The sequence below is a fragment of the Hevea brasiliensis genome, chromosome 10 (genome assembly GCF_030052815.1).
Source record: "Hevea brasiliensis isolate MT/VB/25A 57/8 chromosome 10, ASM3005281v1, whole genome shotgun sequence".
NCBI lineage: Eukaryota > Viridiplantae > Streptophyta > Magnoliopsida > Malpighiales > Euphorbiaceae > Hevea > Hevea brasiliensis.
The window spans coordinates 6,816,626-6,843,709 of record NC_079502.1 but is presented as its reverse complement, the minus strand read 5'-3'; the positions used below and the strand labels follow the sequence as shown (position 1 = coordinate 6,843,709).

The 27,084-nt window shown below is 30.8% G+C and overlaps 3 protein-coding genes across 6 annotated transcripts; 2 read left to right on the top strand and 1 right to left on the bottom strand.

Annotated features, from left to right (window-relative positions):
* The first annotated feature begins 303 nt into the window (after positions 1-303).
* Positions 304-4,756, top strand: LOC110637737 (26S proteasome regulatory subunit 4 homolog A). Its single transcript, XM_021788046.2, has 6 exons — positions 304-861; positions 2,169-2,414; positions 2,995-3,164; positions 3,292-3,508; positions 3,662-3,802; positions 4,478-4,756. Exons 1-6 carry the CDS (start codon positions 385-387, stop codon positions 4,559-4,561), a joined length of 1,335 nt encoding a protein of 444 aa, XP_021643738.1. The 5' UTR covers positions 304-384; the 3' UTR covers positions 4,562-4,756.
* Positions 4,757-7,713: 2,957 nt separating this feature from the next.
* Positions 7,714-11,287, top strand: LOC110637720 (uncharacterized). Of its 2 annotated transcripts, XR_002491562.2 has the most exons (8): positions 7,714-7,914; positions 8,007-8,038; positions 8,929-8,970; positions 9,422-9,508; positions 10,595-10,683; positions 10,754-10,804; positions 10,951-11,087; positions 11,182-11,287. XR_002491562.2 is itself a non-coding variant. In XM_021788012.2 (7 exons), the coding sequence occupies exons 1-7, from the start codon at positions 7,841-7,843 to the stop codon at positions 10,972-10,974; spliced, it is 399 nt and encodes a 132-aa protein (XP_021643704.2). In that variant the 5' UTR covers positions 7,714-7,840; the 3' UTR covers positions 10,975-11,287. The 2 variants fall into 2 exon arrangements, 1 of the variants encoding a protein (XP_021643704.2); XM_021788012.2 differs by having other exon boundaries at positions 10,951-11,287.
* An 814-nt stretch (positions 11,288-12,101) lies between these two features.
* LOC110637742 (transcription factor PIF1) lies at positions 12,102-19,503 on the bottom strand. 3 transcript variants are annotated; one of them, XM_021788052.2, is made up of 9 exons: positions 19,199-19,497; positions 19,003-19,111; positions 18,078-18,924; positions 16,466-16,564; positions 16,304-16,369; positions 16,165-16,230; positions 14,639-15,034; positions 14,197-14,275; positions 12,102-12,458 (listed from the first exon to the last, which is right to left on the bottom strand). In XM_021788052.2, the coding sequence occupies exons 2-9, from the start codon at positions 19,089-19,091 to the stop codon at positions 12,451-12,453; spliced, it is 1,650 nt and encodes a 549-aa protein (XP_021643744.2). In that variant the 5' UTR covers positions 19,092-19,111; positions 19,199-19,497; the 3' UTR covers positions 12,102-12,450. The 3 variants fall into 3 exon arrangements, with proteins under 3 accessions (XP_021643744.2, XP_057985071.1, XP_057985072.1); XM_058129088.1 differs by having other exon boundaries at positions 12,102-14,275; positions 19,199-19,501; XM_058129089.1 differs by lacking the exons at positions 12,102-12,458; positions 14,197-14,275 and having other exon boundaries at positions 14,690-15,014; positions 19,199-19,503.
* Positions 19,504-27,084: the final 7,581 nt, after the last annotated feature.

Here is a 27,084-nt window from a genome sequence, read left to right as displayed (position 1 = left end):
AATTTTCAAGATTTATGTGTCAGACATTTAAAATAAAAATTATTCTTAAAATCTAAATTTAAATATTAATATTATTAAAGTAACTTCAAAAACATAAAATTATAAATTCATATTTAATAAAAAAAATAAATATATAATAATATTGCAAGGCAACCGTCTTTAGAATGATGAGACTTCGAAGTCGATGGTCGAAGATAAAATGTAAAAGTGAGGCCCAAATCCAGCCCAATCAACTTTTGTCGCAGCCCATCACACGCGCAGAGGCTAGGAAGGATTTGTCGTTTTATATGTGATGAAAATCAACGGAGCGCACATTAGCCATTACAGAAACATTAGCTAACTTGTTCCCAAAGCTAGCTCAAATCTCTCTCAGAAAACCAAGCCATGGGTCAGGGACCATCCGGTAACCGGCAAGGTCTTCCGGGAGACCGGAAGTCTGACGGAGGCGATAAGAAAGACAAGAAATTCGAGCCGGCTGCTCCACCGGCCCGCGTCGGCCGAAAACAGCGCAAGCAGAAGGGGCCGGAGGCTGCTGCCCGGCTGCCGACTGTGACGCCATTGACGAAGTGCAAACTGAGACTGTTAAAGTTAGAGCGAATTAAGGACTATCTGCTGATGGAGGAGGAGTTCGTGGCCAACCAGGAGAGGTTGAAGCCTCAGGAAGAGAAAGCAGAGGAGGACCGATCCAAGGTTGATGATTTGAGGGGTTCGCCTATGAGTGTGGGGAACTTGGAAGAGTTGATTGATGAAAATCACGCCATTGTTTCTTCATCGGTTGGGCCTGAGTATTATGTTGGGATTTTGTCTTTTGTTGATAAGGATCAGCTGGAGCCTGGTTGTGCTATCTTGATGCATAATAAGGTAATGAGTTTTTCTTAGCCTCTGGGTTTTTTCTAACTTTTCCGTTTTGGGATTAATTATTTTTAGCTTAGATACTGAGATTTCTGAATGATTTATTAATATGAAGCTAACTTTGATTTTGTGGAATGTATTCAACTGAGGGGAAATGGGTTCTCTTGGCTTGAATTAGAGAAATTCTGTGGAGATTGAGAAAGTCATATCTGATTGATCAATTGCTTAGACAGCAAAAAAGATTTTTTTTTTTTCCTTTTTTCTTTTTATGTTTTACAAAATTAGGTTTTTTCTTGATTTTACCCCAATTGGGTACCTTCTGTCATGTGAAACCAGAACAATGTAAAACTAGAGACAATGATAACTGGTTACTTAAGTTTAGTATTCAGTTTAATAAGAGACTTGCAATTTAGGTTTAGATTGCTAATTTACGGTTTCTAGTATGAGGAGCTCGATTTCCGTATGCCGTGGCTCATTTAGTGGAGCAAATATATTGAATAGAAGGTTATGAGAAAAAGAAAATGGAGCTTTTAATGTAATGTAATTTGTTATCTTTTGTGTTCGCTATAGTATTGAATAATGTGATGGTCAAGGTCACTCTGTATTCAGTATGGATTTTAGAGAATCATTTGATGCCCAACAACTTATGTTTTGACTGTTATCTAATACTTAGGCTCGGTTTGTTTCAAAGAAAATATTTTCATGGACAACATTTTTTGCTTTTTTCTGGTGATTGAGGCGCTCATGAATATTAATCAATTGGAAAATATTTTTCCAGTCAGTAAAATTTTAAGGCATTTTTATGAAATTGACTCTTTTATGAACTTTGATAAACTTACTAAACTGTGAATACATATAAATTAGTTTTCTAGTCACCAGTGATAGGTGGTGGTGCCACAATTTACCACTTTTATGTACATTTTTCTCATATTCAACAATAAAAATTTTTTAGCAATGCAAGCAAACAATGGAAAATAATTTATTTTCTCTGAAAATTTTTTCTTCCACAGATAAGTTATTTCATGTGAAACAAATGGAGCCTTTGATTATTCTTCTTTTTAGTATTTTTTATCTTTGTCCAAAACTATGGAAGTTCTGCAATGTATGTGTAGGCATTTAAATGTTTTATGGAGTATGCTATAATCCTAGCTACTTGTATAATGGTTCTACAAGTACTCTCTTTACATAATGCAGATTTCTTAAAGAATTGTTAGTGAATTTATTGCCTTGCCTTTCATAATTTTCATGTGAGTTGATTTTCATATCTTGTTGGAGAGAGTTTTTATTTGAATAACTTGTTTTTGGCTTCTTTTCAGGTCCTATCTGTTGTTGGGCTTCTTCAGGATGAAGTTGATCCAATGGTATCTGTAATGAAGGTTGAGAAGGCTCCATTAGAGTCTTATGCTGATATAGGCGGTTTAGATGCCCAAATACAAGAAATTAAAGAAGCAGTTGAGCTCCCTCTGACTCATCCTGAACTGTATGAAGATATTGGTATTAAGCCTCCAAAGGGAGTCATACTATATGGAGAGCCTGGAACTGGCAAAACCTTGCTTGCAAAGGTGGGTACTTGAATGTTTTTTGTATTAGCTTTTTGTACTTAAATAGGTCACCTCTCATCATTGACTACAATAGCATTTTTGTTTTCTTTTAAACTTTTAATATGTTCCAATAGAGAGTTCTTCACCTGTAAAATGCTTTTTACTTAAGTTATTGGATGATTGGCGGAGACTCTCTTGACATAAGAGATGCTAATTGCAAATGACTCATTTAAAAGCAGTAAGCTTGTTGATCATACTAATTAGGCTTGAATTCATCCTGTTTCAACCAGTAAACCTTGACAAGATCAAATTTTGGGCTTTGTTTCAACTATATCGAGCTTTTAGTGCTGATCTAGATCTACCAAGTAGCTTTAATATGTAAAGTAATCTCTTGTTCTATGCTTTCATAGTGTACTGTTTAAATGATTTCTGCGCCTGGTTGGGAGCTTTGCTGTGGTACTGAGCACTTACCTGATCTGTGACATATCCTCATTTCCTATTTTTCCCCTTGCTTTTTGCTGGCATGACATTTTCCTTCACTGAAAGGGAGCTGCTGTATCAAATTTGTACCAAGTTTTTAAGCTTCATAATGTTATTTCAGGCAGTGGCAAATTCAACATCAGCAACTTTCTTACGTGTTGTCGGTAGTGAATTAATTCAAAAGTACTTGGGAGATGGCCCAAAATTAGTGAGGGAACTTTTCAGAGTTGCTGATGATCTCTCTCCATCAATTGTTTTCATTGATGAAATTGATGCAGTTGGTACAAAGAGGTGAGCTATGGGTTAGATATGGTTCACTCCTAAATAAAACCAAAAATAAAGAAAGAAATGGATCATGCAACATTTATGGTTAATAAATGTAATCTTAGGTTGTTTCTAATGTAATATTTTTTTATAGGTATGATGCCCATTCAGGTGGTGAACGTGAAATTCAGAGAACCATGTTAGAGTTACTGAACCAATTAGATGGTTTTGATTCAAGGGGAGATGTCAAAGTGATTCTTGCAACCAACCGAATTGAAAGTCTTGATCCAGCTTTGCTCCGGCCCGGTCGAATAGATAGGAAGATTGAATTTCCACTTCCTGATATCAAAACAAGGCGACGTATTTTCCAGGTACGTGTGACTTATTATATAGGACATTGAAGGTCTTCCTTATAATTCTTCAATTTTTGGATATTATATCTTGTCCCCATCTTTTAGTGATTACTGAATCTTTTAACTTTGCTTCTTTATGTGACGAAGTAATCTAATATCTGGGGATTGTAGATACACACATCAAGGATGACATTGGCTGATGATGTCAACTTAGAAGAATTTGTTATGACTAAAGATGAGTTCTCTGGAGCTGATATAAAAGCTATATGTACTGAAGCTGGTTTGCTCGCTTTACGAGAGCGACGTATGAAGGTGAGGCTGAATTTTAATTAATCAACTCTGTTAGCCGTTCTCTCTCTCTCTCTCTCTCTCTCTCTCTCTCTCTCTCTCTCTCTCTCTCACACACACACACACACACACACACACTCTTTTAATCTTTTGCGATATTATTAGATTGTTCTTTGCTTAGGAGTTGTATTAGAATTAGATTTGAGTCCATGCCTTTGACAAGTAGTGCTTTAAATATAAAAAGACCCATTAATGCTGTCATGTTTCTGGGCACTAGAAAGCAAGACTTCATCAGCATGGCCATTTATCAATGCTATATTGTGAAGTAAGTACTTCATCATCATAGCCATTTTTCAATGCTATGTTGTGAAGAACGTTCAACTAAAGATTTTATATGCCATTCCCTTGAGCCCTTAAAAGAATGGTTGCAGAGAGCTGAAAGCTCCATTCCTTTCCTAGTTTTAAGTATCAAGATAATTCTATTACCTCCAAATTTTGAGTTGACATTACACACTAGTTAGTTCATGTTCGAAATGATGCACTACCCTTTTAAGTGCCTTAATAACTTGGTATTGTAGAATTAAGCATGCAGCCATTCACCTGTATTTGTGTGCTTCCAGGGTGTTCAGGAACAAGTGCTGGTAATCCGGTTGTCTTGGTCCTTATTTATTTATTTTTTTCCGAACTCTGTGTTATTAGGTAACACATGCTGACTTCAAAAAGGCAAAAGAGAAGGTGATGTTCAAGAAGAAGGAAGGAGTACCAGAAGGACTTTATTTGTGAAAAGATTGATCTTCTATCACTTAGAAAATAGAGATCATTCACTATTGGCTTTTCTTGCTCTGTGTTAATGTCTTTTATCCAAAATCTTTTTTTGATTTAAAAAATTCGGTTCTTGTTGCAAGACTTCATTGCAGAAGGTATGTTCTGTGTGCTTTTTGTTATAGTAATGATAATTCTATTAGTCGAATTTCGTTATATTTAGGTCTCCTTGGCTTAACAAGTGAGCTCAATAGCTGGGAAATTGGAGATCTGGGACTCGAAGCTTGTCTCTACTTGATGAATAAGTATCTATTTAGCATTGAATTTGGGAGGTTAAACTATTTTTTTAATAAAAGCTTAATTTTAGATAGTATTGAAAAAAGTTATTTTTGTTGTTTTAGTGTTTTTATTATTAAAATTTATTAGATTTAATTTTCAATTATTTTTTTAATACTTTTTAATTAATATATTTAAAAAAATATTTTTTTTCAACTGTAATTTCAATGTAAATGCCAAATAGGCCTTAATATGTTTAGCAATTGAACTAAGCCAGGTTAGATAAGAACTTTGACCTTGAAGTGAAAGTTTAAATTTCATTAGAATTTCAACAATTAAAAATATATTAAGATGGAGTTTTTTCTTTTCATCATCTTCTAAATTATTTGCTTTTGCCACCTGAATTTTACAAGTTAATTTAATCTTTTTGTGTAAACTTGTTGGTTCAAAATTATCAAAATTGTCAAAAATTTTGCAAATGCAACTTAACACTGTTTGGGATGATGGAAAATAGGGTTGAAATATTATCTTTTTTTCATAAATGGGAGAGAAAAAAAATAGGAAGAAAATTTTGAGTGAAATATAAATTTTGAAACCCAGTTTCATTGTTTTTAACTTGGAAGAAAAACAAAAGGAAAATCTTTAAAATTATAAATATATTCCCAAACTTGTGTTTATTATATTTTTACTGTTTATGAAATAACTTTTTCGTCATATTTTTTCTTCCATTATTAATTGAAATTTTGTATTTATCTTAATTTCTTCTATTATTTGTTTTTGTGGCATTATTTGATTAATGTTCGTATATAATGTTTTGAAATGCTTAACACTTCATAATGATTTGATTAAGCAAATGGAATGTATTATTTTAGAATAGATAGATAGAAAGATTCGAATTTAAAGTCTTCTACTCCTTATATGACTTTCAACTCCATATATTTTACAAGTGAAAGAAAATCAATTAGATTATTTTTTAATTGACTTCTTACAAGCAAATCAGATGTTATTTAAGTTTAATTATTATCACAGTTAAGAATATAAATAAATTAAAAATAAATTAAATTTGAGTTTAACTCTAAGCTTGAATTGGAAGTTCAAATTTGACCTTGGTTGCATTTAATTCATTTATTGAGTTTAAATTTCACTCCTTAGGGGTGTGCATTATTTAGTTATAACTAAATAATTAAAATGAATCAATAAAATTTAATTATTTTGATAAAAGTAAATTCGATTCGGTTTTTTTGTTAATAATAATAATTATTATTAATTTTTTATTATCGATTTGGATTACCTTTAATTTGATAACCGAATTAATTAAAATAATTAAATTTTAATTAATTAATATATTAATTATAATTTTATTAATATTATATTATTTATAATTATTATTTTTGTGATTTTATAATAATATTTAATTTATAATTATTATCTTATTAATATTAAATCATATTTATTATTTTTTATAAATAAAAAAGAATATAAATACATTTTTTTAATATTTTATTAATTAATTAATAATATAAAATATATTTTTATATTTTTTAGTTAATTCGATTATAACTGATAATCAATCAAATATTTTTTATTTCGGTTAATTTTAATTTTCTCTTGTTTCTATTCGGCTAATAATTTTAGAGTCGGTTAATAATTCGATTCGTTGAGAATTCAATTCGATTCGTTGAGAATTCAATTCGATTCGGTTCAGTTAATTGAATACTCACCTCACTCATCAAAATTAACTAGCTAAATTATTAGAAAATTATATTTTTTATTAATTATCATATGAAACTCATTTTATGATAGATAAAAAAATTATAATAATTAAATTAATTAATTAAATTATATATAATTATAATTCTATAATTATATTAATATTTTTAAAAAAGTGAAGTTCTATATATCTATTAGATATTTAGACAGGGATAATAGTAAGAAAAATTATAAAGTTTATCTAATATATTAAAAAAATAATATATCACATATTCATATAAAAGTAGTTACAATATAAAAATAATCGTAGGCTTTGTGGCAATAACAGCTCCTTCAAATTTTAGTTCTTTTTTATAATTATTTCATTAAAATTATTAATAAAAATTTGTAAACTTTAATAAAAATGATAATAATAGAAAAATATGATTACGATAACACATATGATACAGAGGCAGGCCAATATTATTCACATGTGAGTCCAAATTCCAAGTTCTACCCATAATAAAATTCACAAACCCTAAACACTTAATAAAAATTAGAACTCCAAGGGATTGATTATGATGGTGAGGGTCTAAATATCGCCATTTATTTCTCAATGTCGCAGCATAGGTATGATGAGGGTCTTATGTGAATTTGAAAAACTATATAATTTTTATTGATTAGCCTATTTATAAATTTATGAGGTAATATTTGATTAATTAAATTAAATTGAACTAAACTTTTAATGTACTCTAAATTAAAATATTAACTAAATTAAAATTAAGAAAAAAATTAAAAATAATTAAAATTGAAAAATATTTTGTAGTTATTTATTGTAATTAAATTAATTGAAAAAGTATATTTATTATATTTTTATTTATAAAAAATAAATATGATTTGTTATTAATAAAATAATAATTACATATTAAATATTATTAATAAAATTATAAAATTATTAATTATTAATAAAATTATAGTTAATATAATTAATAAAAATTTAATTATTTTTATTAATTAAATTATCGAATTAAAGTTAATAAATTAAAAATAAAAAAATTAAAATTATAAAAATTTAAATTAAATTAAATCAAATATGTACTGTACATGTTACGTATACCCATTTTTTATTTTAAAAAAAAATTGAAAAAACTTATTTATCATTTATCCCCAATTAATTAATAAAATAAAATGGGAAAAACAAATTTTGCTGTTTTGGCAACGTACCCATACGGCCTTCATGTTCTAAAATCGAAGCTAGAGGGAGTCTGTGGAAGGCGAATCCTCTCCGTTCTGCCGCCGCCATTAGATTTGGGGTTTCACAGCTTAAAAAGGTTAATGGGTCCTAAACAATGCCAAGTCTGCAATGAAGCAAAATCAAAGTACAAGTGCCCTTCATGTCTTGCTCCTTAGTAAGCAAAGCTCTAATACACCCAGACCCATTATTCCTTTTTCCTAATTCTTGTCTCTGTTCACTTTATTTACCACTTTGTTTTCATTGCAGCTGCTCTCTGGGTTGCTTCAAGAAACACAAAGGTTTTTTTTTTTCTTTTAATTTTGTTTTCATCTCCTGTTTCGTTTATATTTCTCAGTAGATCTCTCAAAAAATTGAAGTTGATGAAGAGATTTCACGAAACACAAGGGTGGGGAGGAGGAGAAAAGAAAAATACGATTTTTTTGGGGGGTTTGTTTCAATTCTTAATCAGAATGTTTTCCTATTTACTTTTTTAACATTCGTTACGATTGATACAGTTGAACTTTTGGGTTTTCTTGATTATAGTTACAGACACAAAGGAGAGAGAGAGTGCGTGTAAAAGAGATGAATATCTGTGTTTGATTGCTGTTTATACTCTTGAAATAGGATATTTGCCTATTGCCAAGCTTGAATTGGAGTGATATAATTGGACTTGTAAATTCATAGTTTATTTTCTTGTCAAAAAGTATTTGTTTCACAAGATTTTAGGGTTCTCTGCTCAGAGGCTCAAATTATGATATACTATAGAATAGACAAAGTGATGGCAATAAAGTTATTCTTTCTGGGGCTAAATGATGATGACTGTTTACTAATTGGTGACATGATGTTCTGAACATAAAGAATGGCTGATAAGATTGGAAGAAGAATTGAATTTGCCATTTTAATAAATCATAAAGATTGGTAGAAGAATTAAATTTTCCATTTTGATACATCATAGGTGTCTGAGTGTGTGAGTGTATGTTCTTTGAGTGAAATGCAAGTCCAGTCTAGTTTCTAACTTTCAATGTAAAATTCTCGAGTTATCAGCATCAATGATTACGTGAAATTTTATCTACAAGTTCACCGTAGGAATCTAGATATATTTTGTAATTGCACTATATTTACATTCTTTTTGATGATGGCAACATGGTACTAGGAATATATCTGATTTCAGTTTCAATGAATCATGCAGAAACCCCTTGTGCTAAACCAGTATCTGCAGAGGAAAAATCAAGTAAGAATTTTTTTACTCAATTGCATGTTAATCGACATTCTGGTACATTGCTTTACTCATGTTCTTGTGAAGATTAAGATGTTTTAATTGTTTACTCTTAGATCTTAACTTGATCTGGTGTCCAAGATAGTACTGAGATATCTCTGTTCTTTAATTGAATATTTTCTTTCTCACTACCTCATCCTTGCATGTTGTATTATCTATGTGCTAAGCCAGTAATATTCTCTGGTTTGCTGGTAGCTTTCAGAGTTGCAGATAATTTTAAGGAAATTGAAAAAATTGCTGGTTCCCATTTTTTTAAAGAATTAAATTGTTATTGAAGCACTTATTCATACTCTAAAATATGATTTTTCTGTTGTTTATAGTTCTTCACTCTAATTGCTTGGATATTAATTCAAGAATATTGGAGAACTTCAGTAATTGCAACTGCATTTGTTTTCAAATCTGTCAGCTGCTGATCCAGAGCTAACTGTAGAAAGGTCATTAAAAGTTGATGATGCAAGTGAGGTGCTGCTAAAGCCACAACTAGAATCAATAGGTACAGTATTATGATGAGATTGAAGATAATACTTTGAATGGTTCTTTATTGCCAAAAGATTCCTTTAGTTTGTTTACAGTAAAAAAAGGTGGAACTTTATGATAAGTTAGGACATGTAAGGAGATTAGGGCTCTTTTTCTATGCATGATTTTGTAGATGAAAACAGAAAGCTTGCATAACTAGTATGTAAGGGTTTGTGCTTCTTGAAGATCATATCTTATTCTCAGAATAAGACCATGGAATATTCTTGGTCTATATATTCATTAGTCATTACTGTTGGTGGCTAATGTATTATGATAAAAACCGTTGACCATTGGATCTACTTCAATTGCTCTTATTCAGTCTTAATTTTGGTTCCTGTCCCATAAAAATTATTTGAGTAATTATCACAGTCGGTCATTTAATTTTATGAGTGTTTTCATAAAAGTTACTGAATTTTAATTTCTTTCATAAAACTCACTGAATTTCAATTTGATTTCATAAAACCCATCTTTATTTGTAAAATAGTTGATAGATCAGTAAGTTAATCTAGAAACCTTTAATTTTCGATCACAATGACTTTTATAAAATCAAATTGAAATTCAGTAAGTTTTACGAAAAAAATTAAAATTCAGTGACTTTTATGAAAACACTCATAAAGTTGAATGACCGCATGTAATATTTACCCAAATTATTTTTGATGGCTTAAAGTTCCACACTGCTTCATACTCCTTTCACATAATGGCTCAAACACTTAAACTTAAGAGCACTGAGTAGTAAAATTAAGCTTGCTTTTTTTCCCCCTCCATTTTTTTCTATTTTGAAAGCAAGAGTAATATTTGGTGAAACATCAAAGAACAATTTTTAAAAAGTTGAAAAGTAAAAAATTACTTCTGTTGTAGTAGCCGCATTTGAACTGAAATTTGTACATTTATTAAATATACATTCTCATTTTTGCTTTCTAGCAAAATAAAAATTTGCTGAGAGTACTTTTTAGAAAGCAAAAATCAATAAACAAACAAACTAATGGGTTCTATACGTCTATTAAGCAATCAATGCTCATATGTACTCCCAGAAGAAGCAAATCTTAATGTTCCTTTGATGCAGCTTCTTCCAGTGAAATTCGCAATGCTTTGAAGGATGACAATCTTCGGAAACTTATACACAGTATTGATTGTGCGCCAGATCCAGCAAGTGTAAGCATTCTAATTTTCAGTTAAATGAGAGGAAGAAATCCTTCTAAAATCTGCTGTTACCATTGGGTAGGAACTTGACAAAGCTATGGGAGTGGAGGAATTTCGCATCTTCACAGAGAAGGTATTTTAGGGTTTATCTTAATTCCATTCTGAAGTTGAATCGTTGCTTTCATCATTCTTAAATACAGTGATGATATAAAGCTTGTAATATAGAAATTTTAATGTTGTGGTGTTATTAATCAGCACTGACATTTCCTCTGTTCTCAGATTTTATCTGCTATAGGTCAATAACTTCAAGCAGTCGTAGACAGAAGGAGATTGTGCCGGTTTCATTTTTATTGTAACAAGTGTATGTAGACTTTGTGCCATCTACTTCAACTTCAATGTGACGTTCAATTTTTGGAGTGAGAACTCTTTAGGCGAGTCTTTTATCTAAAATCTATAATTTCAGTTGTTCATAGCAAGTTGAATTAATGTAACGTGGAAGAAATGGTGCAGCTTTCTCTCATTTTCTTGTCCAAAATAATTTCGTCTTTGGGTTATGCTCATGATGAATTGCCTTGTATGCAAACCACAACATAAAGAAGAGATTTCTTCCTGATTCTCTTTCTTCTTTCTTTGTGCACGTATCCTCATATGGGAGTAAACCTGGCCATGGCCCGAAACCACCGGTTCGGCCAGCCTCATGGTTCAGGTCAGTTTTATTTCATTACGGTTTCAGGTTGATGCAGTTCAATATGGTTCCCGTCTGGTCCCAATTCTGTTTCAATTCAAAATTTTTGAAAATTACAACAATATTAATATTTGATACATTAAAAAATATAAATTTATAAGTTTATACGACATCATTTGTTTAGTTTTTAAAGAATTAAAGAGACCCAATATATATATATATTAAATAATTTTTTGAATTGGGTTGGTTTTGGCTTGAATCACTGGTTCGGTTTCAGCTCAGAATTGCCGATTCAAACCGGCGGTTTAACCTGATTCCAGGTTGATTTATGAACCAAAACCATTGAACCAGGGTGGTCCTGGTCCCGTTCACAATTCGAACCAGCCCTTTACGAAAGTTCTGATTTGAATAGCAATTACTGTTTGCTAGAGTTTTGGTCCACAATCACATGATCTTTCTTATATTCCTGTATGGCTAAGCTCTTGGATAAACATTGAGAATGCGTCCATTTCAGAGAGAACATAACCAATGGACCAGGATTATGATAAGAATCTGAAGATAATCTATTGTCCCTTTCAGAACTACAAGTTGACAAGAGAACCATAGAACCATCTATCAGCATCCTCCTGCCTGAACTAGTGGACCCAACCTATTCATATTTATATTCATTAGATCTATCCTTCAACTTTCACAGGTTTGAATGACAAAAAAAATGTTAAAAAAGAAAATAAATAGACGCAGAAGAGAGCAGCCAGAACACAGAAAATTTCATTTCTATGAGTGATATATAATTACAATTTAGCTGTCTTATTGTTGTATTAGACATTCGCAAAAGCTGCTCTGGGATGTTGCTCTTCTTGCACTACAAAACTTGCAGGGTCTTCCATAAGAGATCTGCCCAAAACTTCAACCTAAAAGCACAGGAAATTCCATCACCTGTAATATCTTCTTGAGCAGAGGCAGTCTACCAGCAATCCTTGGTTGGAACAGTGATATTACAACGCACCACTATTATGAGAGGCCAGCACAACTATACAACTTATTGCTGCAACTTGTGAATGTTTTGCCAAGTGGGGATTCTATTTTTAGGCATGTCATGTCCCTACAGAAAACCATCCAGTGAAAAAGTTTGGAGCTTGAATATGGAGGTTAATTAAACAATAACGACTTATTTCCTACTCTATTTTCATTCCAATTTTGAGGAAAAGGAGACAGACAAGTCAAGAACCTAGCCTTAATTTTGTGCCGCAACATAAAAAAAATAAATCACCAACACCTCTTCCCAATGTTTTCAATTGCACCCATTTTGCTTTGAATTCGACATGATATCAAACACCTACTCATGACCAACACAAATTTTCATATGTTGCAAGTATACATTAGGGTATAGCGTAGAGTCAACGTAGAAGAGCAATCCATCAAGCAGTACAAGCTGTGTCACTAACCGATATATTCCCATCAAAACTATCTTTCATTATTATTATTTGCATCAACACTCTCCTGTGGCTAATTATACATACACTAGAACTGAATCACAAAACACCGTTTATGGTAAGAGTGTTTTGGGATTTTTTTTTCTTTTTCTTTTATAATTTTTATAAAAATTGTTTATATTTTTCGCACTAATCCATTTATTAATATATTCAATTTGAGATATTATGTTATAATAAAATTTACTAGTTAATAAGTGATTTTTTTTTTTTATCAATGAGTCAAAATCATATAAATACTATATATAAAGTTCAATTGATAAGTGATATATTAGTTTTTTATTTTCTTTATTAAGTCGAAAGTAAATAAACATTTCATACAAAATTCAAACTTGACATCCTTATATACTAAAACTCAACATCATTTCATTGTATGTAAAAAATATATTCTTTTTTTCAAATTTTTTACTTTTAATTTTTTTTAATTATTTATTCTTTTTTATACAATAGATTAAAACCACAACCACATTCACTATTCAAAGTAATAGAGCTTTTTTTTATATTTTTTTAATTTTTATACATTTTGCAAAAAAATGCCAGGCCATTCAATAAGCCAACCAGTCCATAACTCCACAAGGCACCAAAACACTCTTTTCCTTTAAATATTTTTGTAAAACTTTTTAAATTTTTTTATTTCAATTTATTTTAATTTTTCAACCATTTAATTATCACTTATATAAATATTTTTTTTTAATTTTCCGTTATATTTCATAATATTATTCCAGCGAATAGTATTTCTTCATTTTTATTTTTAGCTTCTTCAAATTCTTTATTTTAGATTATTCACTCGTTTTGTATAATATATTAAAGCCATATTCACATCTATTGTTCATATGAATAATGCTTCTTTTTTTCAATTTTTTACTTTTTAAATATTTTTTTTCAGATTTTTTATTTTTTTGCGCAATAATTTTAGACCATCCAGTGCTATATCCATTCATGACTCTACAACCCACCCAAACCCCTTTTCCTTTGAATACTTTTTTTTTTTAATTTTTTTAAAAAAATTTAATTTTCTAACCACTTAAGTATAACTTATCTGATCATTTAATTTTTTTCCTTTTCATTTGTTTAACTATGTATTTAATTTATTTAACTATTGAATTTATACTAACTATTATTTTTTATTAAAATAAACTTGAATGACTATATTTATATTTAACATTGTATATATACTGAAATTATATTAAAAAATAATTATATTTTTTTTATCATGAAAAGATAATAATAATCTCATTACTAATCAATATAAAGTATAGGAAAAAAAAAATTCAATGATTTATAAACCCTCGACAAGGCACGGGCAATTGCGCTTGTAAAACCCTATAATTAAAGAGATGGAGTGCCTACCTGACTGGTGATTATCAAGATTCTCAGCTGCTTGACTGGTACCTGGTTTGCTGGTGATTGGCCGAGTCTTTGCTTGGTTCTGTAGATATGAGCAGATGTAATTAGTATCAACTAATAATTCTCCTTAAATGATAGGTGATGAGATGGCTTAAAATAAATTCAGCAGAAATATGTAATTATATCTAAAAATATAAACAGATAGAGAAAAATGGAAATGAATTGGGAAGTTCTATATCAGCCCAGCCTAGACATGTCCTTACCTCAACCCTGAAAATTAGCTGCTCTTAAAATAATATAGAAAATACATCATGCACGCACAAGTGCAAATTCCTTGCAGATAACAATAGGATGCAACACAACAGTGGCAAGTGTCATAAGGACAACACATCATGCTTTTGCTTAGATGAAAATGAGAAGGTTTGAAGGAAAAATAATATACTACCTGTGATACTGGCGTTTGCGTCTGCTGCAGACCAAGGTACTGCTGATAAGGATCAGAAAAATTTAGTACTCGATGCTGCAGGTTTGGATTCTGTGTGCTTATTGCGCTTAGCATGGGATCTGACTGGTTTGTTGCTTGGATTCTGGATGGATCAGGAGCTGGTGTAGGGATAGTGGGCATATGAAAAGTTGGGTTAGGGAACCTTGGACCCAAATGAGCTGCTGCAGCCGGTGTAGGCATGGGTGCACCAGCTAGAACATTGGGAAATGGCATCATAGGCCGATTCATGCCCATTTCCGTTCCCATGCCCATCCCCATTCCCATCCCCAATGGCAGCATATACTGCTGGATGCCAGGAAACATCATTGGGACCATGCTGCATCCCATGGACATCATCTGTGGAGATTAATTACAATCTAATTTTGTCGTAAATAATGCATAACCTCAGAATTTTCCTTTCATAAAGATATAAAAGCATGCCATGCTCAAATTTGCGTAAGCAAGATTGATAATCTTTCATACAATCATACTAGAAGACAATTCGAAGTTCAAATCAAGTATCATGGTTTGAACAGGCTTGATGAATATCTTGAACAATATACTCCGTTAAACAACAGAGCTTGAGGGGAGCATATTGAATGGCTAGTCACTGTAGGCAAGGATTATGCTGGAGTTTTCTCCAATACAGATTTTCAATTCTAAAGGACAATATCCAATTGTAGCTATAAAAGCATGGATTCATGGAGGAAGAATTAGGAACAGACCTACTCCAGTGATTTTGTACTAAATGGCTATCTCAAAACTCAAGCATTCCCCAAAGCTTTTATTATTTGATGAAACTCTTTTCTAACATTCATCGAGTTGCAATATTTATCAAACTTCATTTATGAAAGACGCCTTTAGATTGGCCTGTGTGTTGCCTGGCCTTGCCATACAAACAGAGGACTTACTGCAAAGTATCCAATTATGACACTGTATCTTTTATTTGTTAAAAATTATACCCTTCATCAAAAAAGCATCCACAAACACAAAGATAGATGCTGAATTCAACATTCATTCCGCACTAACAAGAAAAACCAAATCATAACCCAAGTTTCTCCATAAAGCAGGTAAACAACAAAATTACAAACAGCTCAACCTTGAGTTACAAGCTGGTTGAGGTTTAGCAAAAGCATGACCATCATTTCCTTAATTCCGCTCGGAATTATCACGTACAAGAAAACTTTCACAATGCATTTGGTGGGTGGACATGAATGAGGCATTCTGAATGTGGCTCACTAAACTCATCATCTTTAAATTCGTGATGGTGATGTTGATAAAACATACAATATTTCCAATGCAATATTTCCAAGGCATGTAATATAACTTAAAATGCAAAAACAGGATAAAAGCTGGAGCTCAGTGCAAATGATTAATTAAGAATTTAAGACTTCATAATCCTAAAAATTAAGATCATTATTGGAGGTGGAGTTATGTCAAACAATATCCAATAAAACCACAGGACAAAATTAAATAGGAAATATTACCTGTATTTGCAACTGAAGTGATTTCAGGTACTCAATTGCCTCGTCTAACATAGAAGCTTTGTCTGACTGCAAATCAAATGAACAAAAAAGTTGAGGAGAAGAAGAAGAGATCTTCAAAGCCTACTAAAATATACATAACCTTGTTGCATCGAGGTATAAGCTCTTGCAAAGCCCTCATCTTTTCATTTATCCGGTCTCGCCGTCTCTGAAAGAACATAACAACTAACATATTTAAGGGTACTGACCATATGGAGAATCAACTGATCACCAACAATTTAGCAATACTAGTAGAAGCACAAACCCTTTCTGACAGGTTGTGAACTTCAGCAGCACGAGATCTTTTCATAGATGTTGATCCGCGTAGTTGTCTCTTTGCATCAGTAGATTCAAACTCAACATCCTTTGACAATATGAAAGAAACAGGTAAAAAGTAAATATAACCCATCTTTTGAGAATTATCACACAAATTTACTTTATCATAGACCAAACAAATAAAAATGATTCACTTTTTTTTTCTATGATAATTATGGGAAGGGATTTTTTTTTTTCCGTTGAACCAGAATCCCCAACACAAATAGTTCCACCTTTACCGATAAACTTTTAGATATATGCTTTTATTTCTTTATTGGTTTGATAAACGGCACCCTACTAGGCCATGAAACACCCACAACTTCATCTCTAAAATCTCTCTTAAACATTTGGACATGTTGGAGAATCTGATACACTCAAGCATGGGCAAAAGAAGCTTTAGCTAACCAACCTAAACAACCCTGATTCCCTCCCCATAAGCATGACAAAACCTAACCTCCCAATCTCCACCAAGAAATTAAGATATTAGTATGAACAAATTACTATAGATCTGAAGAACACGAGCTTTTCTGCAATAACTCAGGTGGTATCAACTCATATTTAGCACAACCTCAAAGGCCATTTGTATTAGAACCTTTGAGTTTGTCCCATTGACCTTAATTGTGCCATAGGGGATATTGATATCATTCACTATAATTTACAGTAAGGCCCACTCCATACCAATTGTCATTTCTTAATATTCATGTTATGGGGAATTTTGGTATTTCAATGAGATTGTATTATGGCCCGGTGATCTACTGATCTACACAAAACTAGGAAATTCACAATGGAGTACTTGTGAGGAACAATTTTTTATAGCTTATATTTAATACAAACCCGATTTTTGTATAAAAAAAATTTAATAATGATTAAATTAAATATTTATATCAAAATTTATATTAAATTAAATAAGATGTTTATAATTAATATAAAATTTAAATATAAATATTTAATATTATTAAATTTATTCTATATATAAGATCGAGCTTACCTGCACAATCCCAATATGGAATATATAATAGAACGAAAAAATAAAAAATATTAATATTAAACCAGGAAAAATGAAAAACAAAAAAGCATGGCCAAAAAAATGGTAAGAAAAATCATATCAAAAAGCACACGGACAAGCGGGGGAAATGGGAGGAGAAATCGCAGTGCCCGTGACGCGCCGTCAATCGAACATCCCAAAAAAAATTGTGGGAATTTGGATTCTCTGTGAGACATTAACTGCAATCCTACATCATCTACCGTCAAATCGATTAGATCGAAAACTATTCTCACCGAAAACGTTGCAACCACGTGTACGGACACAGAACCGAAAGCGACGATACTCTTATCGCGTACACCAACATGCACCGAAACCTTTTCTTTTTTTTTTAATAAATAATGAAAATTATAAAAATCTAAAAAGAATAATTTATCTTGCACTGGTGAAAGGTGCTCACGTTTACCAACGTCACTATGGCTGCGCACGATAGCCGAAAAGCAGTAAAACACAAACATGCTAAGAATGGCAGTTAATACAATATATTAACACAGTAATTATCTCGAGAGTCGAGACTCACCTCGCTGTGATACTCCGTTTCATCCTCCCTTCCCTTGCGCTTCCTGTCATCCGTCGCCAGCTTCTGAGACGGCGGTTCGGCACTGGCGCTGGAGCCACCGGGGGACGAAGTCACAGTCATCTCGCACGTTATCAAATCCTTATTATTACTCCCACCTCCCCGGGAAGAGGTACCAGCTACTGCAGCGCCGCTCATGATCCCGCACGCATTATCGCCGCTGGATACACCGGCAGTACTCCTCGCGAACGCCGCCTCCGAAATTCTAGATTCAGACACCATCGCTGGTGTATCACTAGAGTCCACAACCGTCGATTCCTTCAACACGGTTTTCAAATTTGACGGCCCTGATTCTGACACGCCACCCCTCGCTCTATGTCTGGAGAAGTAGGCGAAGTTCTGCACCACCTCCGCTCTCCTCGTCGGTGGTATTGGAGGTCTGGAAGCCGTAGCTGTATTCGTTGCTGTAGCCGTAGCAGTAGCAGCAGAAACCGCCGGGTGTAGGCGAGCCTCTGGATTGTGAGTTGAACGTATGGGAGCGGCGCTGGTATTTGTGGTAGTGGAAGTGACACAGGCAGTGGAAGGATAGAGGAGATCGGCACAGAAATCTTGGTCGAAATTAGTGTCGTTGAGAGGGTAATGAAGCCAAGGAGCCATCTCGTCCTCTTGCATTAAAAGATGCTGCTGTTGTTCATGTGACGATCGGATCTCCCTGGGGGTTGATTGTTCGATGGGAAGCACAGTGTTGTCGTATTTGTGGTGCTGGGATTTCTTAAGAGACATTTGGGTTTGGCTCTGGACGACCACCTGACCGTTCTGCCATAGCAGCTCCATGATCTCGTCCTCGGACCTATCAATTTCAGCTTGTAAGGATACAGAAACGTAAAATTTCAGGGGAAGAAAATAGAAATAAAGAAAAAGGGTTTACGTGATTGATCTCTTAGAACGAGTTAAGGTCGAAGAAGTGGGGATTGCGCAGTCGTCGTCCTTTTCGAAATCAGAAACATAGTGATTCATTTTACAAGTGAAATTCCAAACTAGAAAGGATCACAATAAAAGACTTGTTAGATAAATAAACCTGAAAATTTGTGGAGCAAGTTGAAATGTTGGATAGTGAAACTTACCTGAACCGACCTAGACTCAGAGATATATAGAAGCAGCCATTAGTTACACGGAGCTAGCAACACATGAAGCAGATTTCGACTTGCTGTTGTTTTCTACCAATTCCTTAGAAAGTTGAGGAGTATGAAGCTGAAGAGTGATTGGAAATGGAGAAAATCTAAAAATTTTGCTGAAAAAAATTTTATGTTGGTTGTTTGCTTTGCCTTTTGGGTTAATGTCAGCTTGAAAACCAGCCCCAAGATAAGGTCCTTCTCTCTCTCTCTCTCTCTCTCTCTCTCCGAATAATGTGAAGAAAAGGACGAAGTGGATTTTTGACAGTACGTTCTCAACTCAAATGCAGTGCACCCTCTTTTTTTCATTTTTTTCTTTTTTAAATGAAAAACAAATTATGGTATGTGGCTATAATGGGAGAGGCATATAAGCAATAAATGGGTTGACATAGCTGGTTTTGAAAAGGGATATTTCAATTTAACGTTAGTACTTTGACAAAAAAAAATAATAATGTTAGTAAAATTTGTTTTTTTTTTACTTTGGTTTAACGTTTTTCACATTGATTGAAAAAATAATTAAATTATTTAAATTATAATAAATATTTTTTAATTTAATTAAATTTTTATCGATTTCACCTATTTAAAAGAGAGGAAAAAAATATTAAAATGAATTTTATAAAATTATAAAAATAATTAATAAATTAATAGTAAATAGTAATTCTTTTATGGCAAATGAAAGTGAATGGGGGATAATATGATTTTTAAAGTGATTTTAATTCATTATTTAATTAGTTAAATAATTAATTACTAATAAAATTAATTATAGAGAATTCTTGTCTACACTCAAATATATATATTAATATTTTATTTTAACTTAAATTTTAGTGGGTCTCATTTAAAAATACATAAATGTAATATTTTACTTATTGGGTGTTTGCTCAATTACGATTATACTATCCATATTTGATGCTGTGTTTGAATATCAAAATTTATATTTATAATGTATCTTAAAGCCATATTTAAATAAGATATTTCCATAGTTGTAAATGAGCCTAGTTAGCTAATATAATATTAAAATTTTCATTCAAACACAAAATAAAAAAAATTGATCATATAATTTTGATTCTATTAATAATATAATTAAAAATATTAAAAATATCCTTTGACCATAAAAGGAAAAAAAATAACTTCGACCCTCCTCTCTCTCTCTCTCTCTCTCTCTGCCTCCCAACTGCAAATTCACCAAACCACATCCTCCGATCACTAGCCCCCTCCCTCGCAGCACACCCACTCACCTCCTCCCTTTTATCTCGCGATCTCTAGCATCTTTTTTTCTCATTGTTATACAATCACCCTCCCTCTCTCTCCTTCTGCCTTGCGTTCCACAGCCAACTCGTAAATAATAATAATAATACCCTTGTCTTGCAAACCTAGCTCACCCCATCCAATGCCCTATCACACAAACCTTACATATTATCTGGCTTTTATGGATACATCATTTTCTTCTTTTCCAATTATACTAATCGTCAACTGTTTGCACAACGAAACTTTTCAAGTGTGATGGCCAGGCTCAGTTAGATAATATTGTCTGCTGTGACTCATTTGAACTCACGAATTTATCATTTAAATTTTTTATTTTTGATCTAAATTTGCTATATTAAAAAATTAAGAAAGTATTTTTTTTTTAATTTTACTCTTGTTAATTATTATCTGGATATATTTATTTCTTTCTTATCACATTTTGATATTTTTTTATTTTTTTATTTTGATTAAATATAATAATATTTTAATTATTTTTTATAAAAATAAAATTATCTAATTATTTCTTTAATTCTTATAAAAAAAATTCTAAAAACATTTAAAATAGAACATAAGAATATATTATTACACTAATGACTATTTAAATGAAAATAATTAAACATATAATTATTAAAGTTTTAGTATAAATTTAAATTTCATTTAACATAATTAATTAAAATATAATTTTAAAAATAAATATTAAATTATATTATTAAGTGAAACAATAAATAATTTACGCAATCATCGGAAGGCCAAAATTAGCGTGGGAATCCGTGTAGGTTCGCGCCCAAATTGTAGTTGCGTGGGGCCATGCACTGACAAGTACCAATATATATATATGACCCAAAAATAAAAAAGGTGGCTCTTAGCCAGGAGCTGGAGTCGGAGGATCACAGTGCTCAAATTAAAAATAAAATAAAATAATAATTACTTTCCGAGGTATAAAATAAACAAATAAAAATACTCGCTCTTTTCCTTATACAGAAAACTATATTACCGTACAAAATCTGTACACCATTTAAATTTATTTATTAATAACATATTTTCATTTAAATGTTAATTTATCATTTAATGGAAATTTTTCGTTAACTCAATAATTTTGTACCATCATGATCTTTTTTGATAAATTTTAACAGTTATCTCAATACTTACCTAATTATAATATTATAATTTTTTAATTTAAAAATATAACATAAAATTTTATCAATTTTTATATTTTATATAGTAAAATTTTTTTAATTTTTAGTTATCAGTTTTTTAATTAGACACTGATCTGAGCAGTTTCAGGATGAAAGTTAATTAATATTTCTCTTTTCTCTCTCAAGCCATGTATAAATTGAATTATTTTTCTCTCTATAGATAGAATAATTTTTTACGCGTAGAGAGAATAATTTTATACTTTGCATAAGAGATGAGAAATAAATATTAATAAAATACTATGTGTAAACTGTTCACATCAATTTTTAACTGAAAAATTAATAATAGAAAATAAGAGAGATTTTATTATGTGAAATTTAAAAGTTTAAAGAGTTTTGTGTTACATTTTAAAGTTGACGGATTGTAGTATTACAACTATATAAGTTCAGAGACAACTGTTAAAATTTTATTTTTTTTCTAAAACACTTCAATTAATTTTCTCAGCTCTGAGGGAGATCTAGACTTTTATCGTCAATCCTCTCCCTTATCTCTTTCTTTTCTCAGTGTTTTTATTTTGTTTAGTTTTATATTTTGTGACAAATGTTTCTATATAGTCTTCAAATTTAGAGTTTAGTTCTTCTCCTTGAATGGGGTATGTGTTTTTCTTTAAATTTGCTTGTTTATTTTAGGGGTTCCCTTGCTTAGATTGCAACTCAATGGAGCAAGTAATCATTTATAGGCACTGATCTTTTTATGGGCTTAAGCAGAGTAAGAGGTCAAAGTTCTGCCATCCTTATCTCGAGTCCACCGACATATACATGGATCCTAGCTTTCTTTCAATTTGTTAGGGTCTTTCATTTTGGCTTGCCTTCTTTGAGGGAGACTTTTTGTTTGGGAAGCTTTGCTCCTTTTTTTGGGTGGAGGTAGGGCTTATAGCGGTACTTTTCTATGTCGATTCTCTCTCGAAGTCGACAGTTGAAGGTCTCTATTGTAGTGGCTACTGGCTGGAGCATTTGTCTTGTTTCAAGTAGTACCGGATCTTATTTTGCTGTATCCTTTACCCGGTTGTAAATGGATTATAGCATGAGCCTTGGGCTCTAATTATTTAAGGCTTGATAACTGAAGATAATTAAGAATTTTTGTATGTAATAAATGGGTTTATCTTATAATTTGTTTTCTATTAATGAAGTCCTTTATTTTCATTAAAAAAATAATAATTTTATACCAAAGTTTTATAAATTTAAGTTAGAATAAAGTGTTTTTTTTTAATATTATTTGTAACAATAATATCATACAAATCTCAATGAGTATATTCATTCTTCTGCATGATATATATATATATATAGAGTGCAGGTGCGTACGTTCAAATTAATTATTATTAATTGGTTAATCTGGATAATGATGGCTGTTTAACTTTTAATATTGTTTAATTTCTCCCTATGATTGGATCTTACCCCACACCCTCTCTTTCTATATATATTATATATATATATAGTTAATTAATCAACTCTGACTGTAAGCAAGTGAGATTTGCTTTTTAAGTAGATTTTTATAATTAACGGTAAACTGCTGATTCCTGATGTAAAGTTTAATTAATTTACACTCTCATTACCAGTCATTATACTACACGCGCCATATAATCTGCCCAAAGCCATGTTCTTTAACAACAACAAAAAAAAAACATAATTTTATATCTAAATTTAAAAAAAAAAATTTCATGACACCCTAAATTTTCATAATATTATATAATACACGATAACTTCTATTAAAGTTTTATAATACACCGTAATTCTTATAAAGTAAAATTATAATATCATTTGAATCTTAGTTAGCAGCTCTCTAAATTAACGTAATTGAAATTCATACTTTTTTTGTTTAAAAACTTAAGGATATCTTAATTTTACTTTATAAAAATTGAGATATGTTATGAAATATTTTAAAACTTTAAGATACTACGAGATTTTTTTAATAAAATATAGATGTAAAATAATGTATTTAGCCTAAAAAAATTATATGGCATAATCATGCAACATATATGATTGTGTGATATTTTAAATTTTAATTATAATTAGTAAGCAAAATTTTGAATAGTTTTTATTTAAATTAATAATAATTTTTAATTTTAATTGATTAAACAAGACTATATTTAAATTTTAAAATAAAAGTATTAAAGATAAAAATTAATATAAAATTATAACACACTCATTGTTTTAGTTTTTTTTATAATTAGTAAGCTAGTAATTTAATTGTCGAGTGTTTATATCATAGCATAAAAAAAAAGGTTTTAATTGCATACATCTTATAATTTTTGTTAAAATAATTTAATTTCAATATTAATATGATGAAAATCTCTACTAATATATATTTTATTAGAAATATAGAACAATTTACTAGTCTTATTTTATTTTTTTATATATAAATAATTAGCTCATGACATATTTACATTAATGATAAGATTTATTTTAAGTGGTATTAGAGTCATTTTTAAAACTGTGAGATTTTAAATTTGAGTAAAAATGGTAAAAGTTCTCAAACCCGTCTTGTCCTGTCCCGTCCCAAATTCGATCAATTTTCTTCGACCCTGATTTGTGCTGGGCGGAAACAGAAAGATCTTATCTTCACCTCGAAATCTCGTAACCCGCCTCACATAATAACATATTTATTATTTTTTATTAAAAAATAATTTATTTTTATATATTTATATATTTAAATATTATAATTTTAATAAAATATATAAATATAATATTAAAATAATGTATAAAACTTATATTTCTAATTATATTTTATTTTTTAATAAATAAATTTATATTATATACTAATAAATTAAAATAAAAAAAAATCACATGAAAAATTCCACCCTATCCCGCACAATAGTGGGAAATGCCTCGTCTCAACTCCAAACTCTTGTAAGATGAGGACAGAAAAAACGATCTCTACCCTTCACCTAACCGGTTGCTATTCTTAAATTTGAGTCTTAATCTTATTTAATTCATAAGGAAGAAGAATTAAAAAAAAAAAAAAAATTAAATATAATATTTAAAAGAAATAATGAAAGAAGGGCAAATTGCCAAATACTGTTGAAATGGGCCCATTGAATATGATGGTGGGTCAAGGCAGTTGAATGGTGGGATACAGAAGGATTATTCCCTTATCCAAAATATGCATTGTCCCTTAAGATATTTACCTTTTTGTGGACTTTTTTTATTCTCCTTTTATATATTTTGACCACTCAAATTTAGAGAATTTAATTATTTTTTTCTTTATTATTATTATACCTTTTTGTTCTTTACAGTTAAACAAATTTTAAAGAGCAGTGGATAGTAAACTTGGCTAACACTTCGGTCCGGGTTGGTTTGAAACCGAAATCGCCTGGTTAAATCATGACCAAAGGATGAATCAGAATCAGAATCAAAATGGTTGGCCATAGTCCGATTCAATTATAATTCTAGACGGTTCTGATCCAGTTCAATTTCAATTTGATTTTTATGGTTTGAATCTTTTTATTACAGTTGAAAAACGGTTTGGTCCATGTGGCAGCATATAAAGTTGCCAACAATTTTAAAAAAATCTGATTTGTATTAGGTCAGAATCAACTCTTTAAAACCGTAAGTTTCGGTTTAACTTTGATTTAGAGTCACAAGAGGATATTCCTAACCTGCCTCCTATAATTTAGTTCAAAGCCAATCCCATTAATCAAACCGTTGGTCCGAGCTGATTCCAATCATAGTGATGGCAATTTTTATCAGTGCATTGGTTTGAAAATATATGCCTCATCTAGAATTAGATCAACAAATCAGCAACAAGTAGAATAGAAGCTAAACAAATTAACAAAAAAATATTTGATTTAACTTATAAAAATTAATTTATATAAAATATAAATAACTTATAAATATAATTATTGTTAAAATAACTAATACACAGTTGATGTATTTAGTAAAAAATAACTTATAAATATAATTATTATTAAAATAATTAAAAAAATATTAAATGAGATTAATGATGAAATTTTAAAAATTAAATGAGGACAATATAATAAAATATTTAATTAAAATTACTTACAAACATAAAAATTACAGCACCAAAATGAAAAATTATGTCATCCCACTTATTTTTTTAATTTATAAATTCAATTTATAAACATAAAAATTATTATAAAAAAATAAATTAACTTATTTTTAAAATTAAGACAAACACACTCAAACTATACACTTATCAAATGAAAATAAAAATACTTACAAAATATTAACCAATCAATGGAGCACACATCATTAATCTTTTTAAGAAAGGCAGGGACATAGCGTGCCATATTGACTGGTAAAATCACATTTTAGCCTTCTTTGCAAAATGCTCTATGGTCCACCAATCTTCATCATGAATTTCTATTTGTATTTTATTTTCTCACTTTTGCATTTTAATAATAAATATTTAATTATACAGTGTTATATTTAGACTTTTGGTTTAAGATTTCAAAATTTTATTATATTTTTTAAAATATAATATTTTGTGGACAGGGGGAGGAAAGAGATGATGGATCCAAAGTTGGAGAATTGTTCAAAGCAAGGAATCATTATCCAATAATTAGTGGAGTTTAAGCAACTTCCCATAATAATATATAGAAATTAAGTTAGTTCTCTTGAATTGGCTGCATAATAATCATAGAACTTGAGACAAAAACTATATAAGAACCTTGCTGTCTTTGACTCTTCAGCCAACTAATTAATCCTGATTAGACTGCAATGGCCACTGGATTAACAAGTCATCAAGAGACGGAAGTGAAATTCGAGGAAAAGTTCTTACTTTAATTTTTTATAATAAAATAATAAAATATACAATACAGATTTGATTACATCATTGCCAATATAGCGTTAGAAGTGCCATCGACTGCAAGATTCTCAAGGATAGAAAAGGATTTTTCAACTTGTTACATCTCTTTCTCCCGCTCAATCAATGGTATTGAATATTATGAGTGGACCCAGCAGCAGGTGGAAGTGGAAGGAAGGAATTCCTTTCCTTCCTAATCATCCCAATTTTCCTTCCATCTCCTTTCCTCTCATCATTCCTTCTCCTAGTCCTTCCAACAGTAAGCAAGAAATGGTTGGATCACTGGTGTAAAAAGAGATGTCAACAAACTCAAAAAGTTTCTCTGAAAGAATACGAGGAGGGATTGGTTCTGTCTCTCTCAAAAGGACCTCCAGATGATATGATTATGCTGCAACTTGCAAATGGGATAACCTTATTTTTAATGCCAAACTGCCAGTGAATGTGAATGGTTTCTCAATACCTTATTTTTAATGCCAAACTATCAGAAAATGCGAATGGTTGCTCAATCATTGGAGAGAAACCTCACCCAGATAGAAGCTCACTGTCCTGTCCCCCTTGCAGTCATCCTTCATTATTTAAATAAAAATTAAAAACTTTGTAAAAAGCCCCTCTCTCTCTTGCCCTTTTTTACTAGCAACTCA